This window comes from Argentina silus (assembly GCF_951799395.1).
Source record: "Argentina silus genome assembly, chromosome: 22".
In the NCBI taxonomy this organism is placed as follows: Eukaryota; Metazoa; Chordata; class Actinopteri; order Argentiniformes; family Argentinidae; genus Argentina; species Argentina silus.
Genome location: NC_139676.1, coordinates 4,545,874 through 4,555,736, shown reverse-complemented (window position 1 = coordinate 4,555,736; position 9,863 = coordinate 4,545,874). Strand labels below are relative to the sequence as shown.

At 46.8% G+C, this 9,863-nt stretch overlaps 1 protein-coding gene across 1 annotated transcript in view; it reads right to left on the bottom strand.

The window, feature by feature from the left end:
- Nucleotides 1–5,260: 5,260 nt before the first annotated feature.
- LOC310822038 (slit homolog 1 protein-like) overlaps nt 5,261–9,863 on the bottom strand; it is a gene marked incomplete at both ends in the record, with an annotated part of 50,787 nt that continues 46,184 nt past the window's right edge. The window contains 6 exons of the mRNA XM_083694327.1: nt 5,261–5,514; nt 6,765–6,979; nt 7,434–7,770; nt 8,508–8,662; nt 9,218–9,348; nt 9,666–9,863. The exon at nt 9,666–9,863 is cut by the window's right edge and continues 31 nt beyond it. Of these exons, the coding sequence (XP_083550453.1) occupies nt 5,261–5,514; nt 6,765–6,979; nt 7,434–7,770; nt 8,508–8,662; nt 9,218–9,348; nt 9,666–9,863 (1,290 nt within the window). The remainder of the gene's footprint in view (nt 5,515–6,764; nt 6,980–7,433; nt 7,771–8,507; nt 8,663–9,217; nt 9,349–9,665) is intronic.

Sequence of the window (9,863 nt, the reverse complement as noted above, 5' to 3'; positions counted from 1 at the left end):
TTATGCTCTTTCCTTTTTATCTATTTTATGTAAAGCACTTTGAATGGCCTCTGTGTATGAAATGTGCTATATAAATAAACTTGCCTTGCCTAGTACTAGCACCCCCCTTCCTCTCTCCCTCTCTCTCTCCCTCTCTCTCTCACTCTCTCTCTGTCTCTCTCTCACCCAACACTAGTACTGGTACCGACGGTGGAAATGTCATTGCTATAATCAGTGCCCCCCCCACGGTGGACTCTCCACCATGAACCCAGCGTGTGTCCACATTAGAGATTAATGACCACCAATAAAGTATTCAATTAACCGTCACCGGGCAAATCTCAGTACCACCCGTGTCTTCCTCTCAGCACACACTGGGTCGTATTGAAGCTATAAAGACCTGTACAGTACAAGTCAATTGCATTGGAAACAGGTCAGAGAGCAACACTTTGACTCCACTGCTTGCGTGATTTTCAACACTATCATGCAAAACCAAATCATACTACGCGGGTTCATTTGTTTTATTTTCACCTTGCTCTCTGCTGTAAAGCATGGCTCTCTACTCTAATCACTTCATCTCAGAGCTTAGCCTGGCTGCGGGACTGGGCTGGCCTGGTGGGTATGGTAGCATTGTTGCTGTACCAGGGCTGGGAAAGGACTGTGTGAAAAGAAAATATGGTTTGGGTTCGTCAGCCCTGTAGTGTGTTCAGAGTGGAATGACATATCTGGTGCCCGGTGTGATGAATATGTCAAGCTATGTATGAAGAATAGCAGACCCTGCCAGGACTCACTCTTCTATCAGCGGTGGGTTATGACAGACCCCTTGATAAGGCAAAATGGAATTCATTCATTCATGATTGACCCTTGAAGTAGGAACCTAAAACAAACAAAACAGCCTGTTGTTTTGTTTCCAAAATGAAACAACCTGGGATTATATCACTTAAAAAACATATTCAGTTTGCCCCCGGCATTAACATTCTATCCACACTCCTCTTTCGCTCTCTCTCTTTCTCCCTTTCCCCCTATCTCTCTCTCTCTCTTACTATTGCTCTCCACCTCCATTTCTCATTCTCCTCCCTTGCTTGCTCTCTCTTTCTCTCACTCTCACTCTCTTACTCTCTCTTTCCCCACCCTCCTTTCTCTCTTTCTCTCTCCCCGTCTTCTTTTTCTCTCTCCTTCCCTCTTCCACCCCCCTCTTCTTCCGTTCTCTCTCTCCCATTCTGTCTCTCGTTATCCCTGCAGGACTCTCTCTCTCTCCCTCCCTCCCTCCCTCCCTCCCTCCCGGTGCTTATCACATAAATAGCCGCAGGGTCTGTGTGTGTGTGTGTGTGTGTGCGTGTGTGTGCGTGTGTGTGTGTGTGTGTGTGGCGGGCCTCAGGCTGCAGGCTGTGTGCAGGACCCTGACGAGCACCAGGAGAGCACTAACCATGATCATATCAATAAAAGGACATCTGCTCTGTGCAGGGCTGGAGAGAGGAGAGAAGAAAAGAGGGAGAAAGAGGAAGAGAGAGACAGAAAGGAAAGGCTAAATGAGAAGAAGAGGGAGATGAGGGTGGGGGTGGGCATGGGGAGAGGTGACAGAGAGGAGAGCAAGGCCTGCTGCAGTAGGGATACTGTTATCAAGGACATTAGGATATGCACAGCAGGAGTAGAGTGGGTTACTGGAAACTCACACACTGTGAAATCCCCTAGTATTAGTACTGGCCAATACACTGACAGTGTTATCACCCAACAGGGTGTGCATGTGCTCACAGATAGTTACACCAATCACTGCCCCCTGCTGGTAACAGAGCAGTATGCAGGATGTACATCACACCCAAATTAGAGATGCATTTAAAGTCTTTTGATTACATGTTAGTGTGGTGTATAGTTTTTCACTGGTCTTTAGTATTTCAATGAGATATGTGTATGAGAGCAGAGTGGTAAAGTGCGTTCCAGTTTACAAGCATAATTATGAGAAAGCTCAATTATCTCAATCTCATATTCAAGCATTTCTCATAATGATCTTTTCTGTTAGAATGTGTATCTGTATTTGAATGTAAAAAAACAAAACACATGCTGTACTGTATCATTTGCATCGCAACAAAGCCTTGATTTAATTAATTAGACTATCCATCTGGAAGTCATTGCTGCTTTTCAAGGAGGGAATATGTTCTATATATATAGTACAGGGAATTAAAAAGAGTCCATGATGAAATGCTTACAATCCAGCGCACAATTTTTTAACCTTGAGTAAACCATGATGTATTCAAAATCTATTTGGGGGCGAACGTTTTTTGTCTCTCTCTTTGTGTGGCTCTTTACTCTGATGGTGGAGGCTTTATTGGTATTGGGGGTGGGGTGGTGGTGGTGGTATGATTTTATCCTTCTTTAAAGAGAGGAGAGGAGAGGGGGAAGGGGTAAAGATTCCGGTGCAGAAGGGAGGAGGGTGAGGGGGAGGGGAGGGGGAGGGGAGGGGAGGGGGGGGGGGGGTAGCGAGGGAGGGTTAGGCGCTCAGAGCTTTCACAAGGTGCAGAAGGGGGATGCTGTCAAACAGTCGGCGGGAATATATTATGGTTTATGGTTACGAGGGTGCATAAATCACAGTTTCATTAAACGCCCTGAACTCTGGGGTTTGGGTTTGTTTTATCCTCCGGTCCCAATGGGGGAGCACGGCTACTCTGTCTCTCCTCTCCCCTGTCTTCCCCCCCTCTCCCTCCATCCAACCCGCTCCTGCTTTCCTCTCCTCCTTCGTCTCCCCCACTCCCTCCATCCGCTCCTGTCATCTCTTTCTTTCCTCACTTCTTTCTCTTTCTAGGGGTGATTGACTAAGACCTGTCATTGCTCATACACACCACGACCTCTTCCCAGGACACGAGACAGCCATGACACATGGAGGCCAAAGGTCACGGCCACCAGAGAGAAAACAGGCAAGACCTTCTCAAGGTTGAAGAAAAAACAAAATCTTTATTGAAATAAATAGAAAAGCACTACACGTAATCTGAAGCAAATCGCGATATTAAAATTCACCAGGTAGACAACATGTACTGTAATATCATATTCAACATTTCCATATGACACTTGCGTAGTAGAATGACAATAAGGTTGGGTAACTTGTTTAGTTTTTTTGGCCATTTACAAACTGGCTTCGTTTAGGCAGAATAGACAAAAACAAAAATGTCACTACGACTCTACAGACCCAATACAATGTCAGTCTCTCCGGAGAGGATTCAAAGAACATCCATATCCATTTCAACATATAAAAATACTATGTCAAAATGAAATACAATATATATTACAATCTGTTAGGCAGTTACCGCATGTATAATAAACATAAGCTACATTAGGTTACCTCAGAGAACACACAACATGGCGTTATGAAACAATAAGTAAAAATCAAACTAAAAAAATACAAAATGTTAACCAAAAATTATGCACATTTTTAGTTTTACAACGATATAAATAAAGATAATATAAAAGCTAAATTTCTTTGTGGATTTCTTCTTTTTTTTCATCATGTAATACTGCAGACATGGTAGTAGTCGGTGGTGATTGGATCAGAGATGGAGGTGGGGTTTACTCGCCAAATCAAACCAATCATATCACAGAGTTTCTGACTGACACATCTCTAAATCCCAAATGGAGCTCTAGTCCCTAACGCCCTATGTGCTATGTGCTAACACCCTATGTGTATATCTGAGAGGATTTGATTGGGCAAAGCCATACCGTTGATAGCTCCACCTTACCCATTGCTTATACCATAGAGTTATAACACAAGGACACACTCCCCTCAATCAACTGGGATTATATGGGTAGCCCCACATAGTCAACCTTCATCTTCTGTGTTTTAAGTGGCCATAAATCCAATGTTGGTGATTCACTGCAACCTGAAGGCTATACTATGTGGTCCTCTGGGGCTCAGTCGATAGAGCATGGCGCTAACAACGCTTAGGTTGTGGGTTCGATTCCCGCTGGGATACACTCACACAAAATGTATGCGCTCACTGCAATGTAAGTCACTTTGGATAAAAAGCGTCTGCTAAATGGCATATACTACGAATGAAGCGTTACATATTCCGGATGATCAAAGTGAGCAGGCTTAAGTTATCGTATTTTACCCTACAGTACATCAGCAATCATTTTGACTCTGTTTTAGCAAAATATTTGCTAAATATATTAGTATCTTGTGCAATAAAAGACGACTGAGCAGGTTAGAGCTTCGGGATATGTTTCTATAGTAACCTACCTAGCTAAAGGGTGAGCCGCCTTCCTCACATGGCTTTTCCAGAGTTAGAGCTACATTTGGTCAAAGGTAACTCGCTAACTCCCTTAGCTCGCTTCGTACTTTACCCCTCTGCTGTGCTGGAGTGTTCGCTTGCATCGTATCAATACAGCTCCAGTGTCTCAGGTCAGTCATTTATTGGCACCAGTAGATGGCGTTATGCCCCTGAAAGGCATTTACAGTCTAACCTATCGAAGATGAAGACCATGTGTTGATCCAATTGGCTAATGCCTCCCCAGCTCATAGGAAGCCCCACCCTAGTTGACTACATGGCGTTCCACAAATGGAACGAATGGTGCCTCCTTCTAGTGCTATATCTCTATATGGCTTCTACACATCCAGTCCAGTCAGAGTTACGAGTGGCTAGAGGGCAGGGGCTGGTTTTGAATTCAGGGAGAGGCTCCCTCAACACTGCCCCCCCCCCATGACCCCCCCACCCCCCACCCTGAAATGAGACACCCAGGAGGGCTTATATATAATAATAAAAAATAAAAAAAATCCATCCTTTCATCCTCTATCCATCTACTGTATCCATCAGAGCCACCTCATCACCACCACCACCCCTCTCACCACCACCAACTCCACCCCTAAAGACCATTAGGACCATGATCATCCACTAGAGGGCACTCCTGTCTGGCTCTGGCTACAAAGGAGATTTCAACTGGAAACCAGAGAGGAGGAGCAGAAGTTCCTAGGGTAGACGGGGCAAACTGGAGAAGTCTCTTTGAACCACTTCTGTGTAACATCGCCAAAAAGAGATCACTATTGACTTTCTTTAGGTTTGTTGCTGTTGCTGCGGATGAAGATGATGATGACGAAGATGTTGATGAGGTTGGTTGGTTGGTTGGTTGGTTGGTTTCACGTTGGCCGTTCTCGAAAGGGAAGAACTGTCCTATATCACAAATAACACACGTCCATTTCTCATATATATATTTTCCTTTCTTGCATGTGTGTGTGTGTGTGTGTGCGTGTGCGTGCGTGGTGCGTGTGTGCGTGTGTGTGTGTGCGCGTGTGTACGCGGTGTTACACACACTCTTTGCAGCCACACTCCACGGCTTTCTCCACATCCTGGGTGAAGGAGGTTCCGTCATGACACTCGAAGGTGTAGCGTCTGCGTCTGACCCTGAGAGGGGAGCAGCAGGACCCCCCCCCGCCCGCGGCCCCAGGGCAGCCTCCCGTACACTCCACCCAGGAGAAGGGCCGCGTGGTCTGGCAGAGGAGGCGGCCGCGCTGCACCCGGTGGAAGTCTCGCACCGCCATGCCCCGACACAGAGACTCTGAGGAAGGGGCGAAAGGTCAAAGGTTAGAGCTCAGCGGGCCAGGGAACAAGCTCCGAGACTGTATCAATGACATCATCGCAACATTTCTTTGAGCATCTCAAAACACTCTAAATCAGTTCATCAAATCTATGTGTATAATAGCCCTTTATAGAGCAATAATAGAGCGATATAATGTTATTTATTGTTTAGAAATAGCGTTTCTTTCTCTATTGCTGAATTCTAAATGGACCCCCACTGAGTCCCTTTATTTGCTTTTGAGTGGTTACAATTCCTAGCTTGAAAGAAGACATAATTAGGAACTAACTGGTAACAAAACAAAGGGCACATGGTGCTGGTGTAATAAACCCCACAGGCACAAAAGAGTAATTGTCTGGTATTTAATGTAAAATCAGCCGAATGGAAAATATAATATATATCTATATATGCCATTTAGCTGACTCTTTTATCCAAAGCGACTTACATTGCAGTGAGTGCATTCTTTTCAGTATATATGCTCCCAGCAGGAATCAAACCCACAAACTAAGCGTTGTTAGCGCCATGCTTTACCAACTGAGCCACAGAGGACCAGAAAATAAAGCACACAACACTGTCCATCCATTTATTCATTTACCAGACAAGAAAAACAGCTTACAGACATGTTCAGGTGAAATGAGACACCCAGGCTTATATATAATAATAAAAAAGAAACAAAAATCCATCCTTTAATCCTCTATCCATCTACTGTATCCATCAGAGCCACCTGACACCTGACACCTGACACCTGACACCTGACACCTGACACATGAAAACACCAATTTCGTCAAACAGTAGATGCACGGATAACAGCAATCCACAACAGATAGCTGGCTACCAGAAGAATATCATATCACCTTCATTCAAATGTTGATTTTAGATGTATGCACCTTTATCCAATTGTACACCTGAGAGACATGTGAGGCAAGGAAACTGAAGTTTGTTGAAACTTCCTGAGTAGAACAACATCAACACAGCCAGAATTAGAGCGTCTCGGGAGCCATGCTGGCAGAGACATGCTTCTGGTTAGAAATGAAAAACAAAACTGGAGCTCCGTAATCCCACACACACTCCACCAGACCAGAGCCTCTCAATAGGATTGGGTAGAAGAAGACCGAAAGCACCTGGAATACTGTGTGTATCCATCTATCTATCTATCTATCTATCTATCTATCTATCTATCCATCCATCCATCCATCCATCCATCCATCAGAGCCCCCGCCCCTTGGTCTCACCTGTGTCACACCTGTCCCCGCTGTAGCCGTGGTCACAGACACAGCCGGCGGCTCCACTCTCTGTCACCTGACAGCGGCCATGTTGGCACTGCAGCCCAGCGCAGACGTCCCCCGCCGGCTCCCCCTGCTGGTTACACAGGGCACCGCGGTAGCCCTGCTCACACTCACAGCGGTACGACTGCACATCCAAGGCGACACACACACCCCTCACACACCTGGGGGAGGGTTGGTCAGGAGGGAGGGAGGGAGGGAGAGAGAGATGGATGAAGGGAGAGAGGACCAGAAAGAGAAAAGAAGACCATCAGAAAAGTCATGGCTCTAGAGCAAAACAATACACTTTGAATCCATAAGGTATATAACACCAATTAGACACCAAACTAAAATATATATATGCCATTTAGCTGACGCTTTTATCCAAAGCGACTTACATTGCAGTGAGTGCATACATTTCAGTATATATGGTCCCAGTGGGAATCAAACCCACAACCTAAGCGTTGTTAGCACTTAGTTGCTCTACCAACTAAGCCACAGAGGACCACACTCACTCACACACACACACACACACACACACACACACACACACACACACACACACACACACACACACACACACACACACACACACACACACACACACACACACACACACACACACACACACACACTTACTTGTTGCCCTGGCAAGGGTTGGCAGCAGTCGCTGGGGCCACGTCTGCTCCAACACCACCTCCTCCTCCTATTGGCTGGTCGCAGTGCTGCCCTGCCCAGCCGGGCTGACAGTGGCAGAGGGGTCCCTGGGCGCCGTCCGGCTGGCATACCCCGTGCAGGCAGAAAAGCTTGCGGCAGGGCTGGCACCCCGGCTCCACCCCAGGCTTCATGGTGGTTTGGGTGAAGTCCTGGAGCTCGTGGTTGATGTACAGGTTCCTGATGCACCCGTGGAAGCTGGACGTGTTGTGGGGCTGGAAGAGGCTGAGGGAGGAGGCGTGGGACACCTCCTCTGGCATACCTGCACGGGGGAGGGAGGATGGGGAGGGAGAAGAGAGAGGGAGGGTGGGGAGGGAGAAGAGAGGGAGGGAGGGAGGAAAGAGAGGGAGGAGAGAGGGAGGGTGGGGGGGAAGAGAGAGGGAGGGTGGGGGGGAAGAGAGGGAGGATGGGGAGGGAGAAGAGAGAGGGAGGGTGGGGGGGAAGAGAGAGGGAGGGTGGGGGGGAAGAGAGAGGGAGGGGGGGAGGAAAGAGAGGGAGGGCGGGGGGGAGAAAAGAGAGGGAGAACATGTCACACAATGAGTAGAATCAACAACATTTCTAGGCATTCTTTTATTTTCTAGTCTAGTCTATTACTAATATTATTATTATTATTATTATTATTATTATTATTATTATTATTATTATTATTACAGTAGTATTAGTATTTTATTGCCCATAAGAGGCCCAGAGTCGGGAGGAGAATGCAACATACTGAACGTTGCTATATTGTTCTAAATAGAAATGCCTTGAGTAGAGCTGGCATGATTTCTGTCCCTACAGTCAGAGGCATGTGTATTCTACTTCATATATATCTCTATTTGGACATTCCACAATGTTGAGCCCATACTCTGGTGACATACTCTCTCCTCCTTACTTTCCTATCTTTCTCTACTGTCTCTGCCCAATAAAAAACTAATAAAAAAACTAATATGAGAGTGGGACTACCATGCTCCAAAAAATAACCTTAAAAAAATAAAAGGCTTAGGAAGCGTATCTTACCTCCCACGTACAGCGGGGCCTCTCCGGTCAGAGCAGGAGCCCGACCCAGACTGTCCAGCGTGGTGGGTGCCCCCCCGTCCACGGACAGGTTCACCATCCGGTCAAAGGTCACCAGCTCCACTGTGTGGAAACGTCCGTCGTTCACCGTCTCGGCGCTATGACAATGGAGAGGTCAGGGGTCAGTTAGTCAAAGCCTTTATATCAGGGTTCTCACACTTAAATGGGGGTCACACTGCTCGGGAGGGGAGGGGAGGGGAGGGGAGGGGAGGGGGGGCATTTAAGCTGTCGCTCACATTGCTCTACTACTGCGTGATTCATTGAACAGTGACGTTTGAGGCTGGCCTATAAGATCACTCGACAGGACTGGCAATTTCAATTCAACTCAACAACTAGTTGCTTTTTCTTGAAATGATGTATTTTCTAGTTTAGGTGACCTAGTTACTCCTGTAACATTCATGAAAGTCCTCTTGTGAGCCTGTGACTGATATGAAGTCAATATCAGTCTGGGGGCAACGAGAGTTTGCGGGTAACATTTGGCCCAGACGACCAGCCTGAGACCCCTGCTCTACGCCCTAGACGCATGTCTAGATCGAAGAGGGTTGGAAAGGTGAATGGTTTTAGTTCCACCTTGTCCTCTAATAGGCTTATTGAAATATAACCTAATACACATGTGTGTGTATGTGTGTGTGTGTGTGTGTGTGTGTGTGTACCTGTAGATGGTGGTGGCAGGCTGGCTGCCGGGGTCGTAGCTGACTCTGACATGTCCCTCATGCAGCTCTACAGCGATGGGCTCGTTGTCTCCGTTGTACAGCAGGATCCCATTATCCTCCGCCGTCGACACCTGGAGAGTGTGTGTGTGTGTGTGTGTGTGTGGGAGAGAGAGAATATGCATGTGTGAGTGTTTTATGTTTGTCTTCTGACTAAAATGATCTTAATCATCATTACATATGTGTATAGTGTGTATTGTTCAGTGAAACTGTGTGTGTAAAACATTATTTACAGTGCATACGTGAACAATGTGTGTGTTTATTTGTGTGTACGCTGACATGTGATTGGGAGAGTTTGTGTGTGTGTGTGTGTGTGTGTGTGTGTGTGTGTATGTGTGTGTGTATGTGTGTGTGTGTGTGCGTGTGTGTGAGAGAGTGTGTGTGTCATCACCTGCAGTGTTATATTAGCCTGGGGCCAGTTCTTGAGGTCGCTGAGCTGCAGGTAGGAGTCTCTGTCCACAAAGTTGACACTGACCAGCTTCTCACAGCGCAGACCCGAGAACCCTGGAAGACACTGGCAAAGCGCAATACCTCCTCTCTCCACACAGGGGGCGCCATTCTGACATGGAGCCAGCTCACAGAGCGAGGG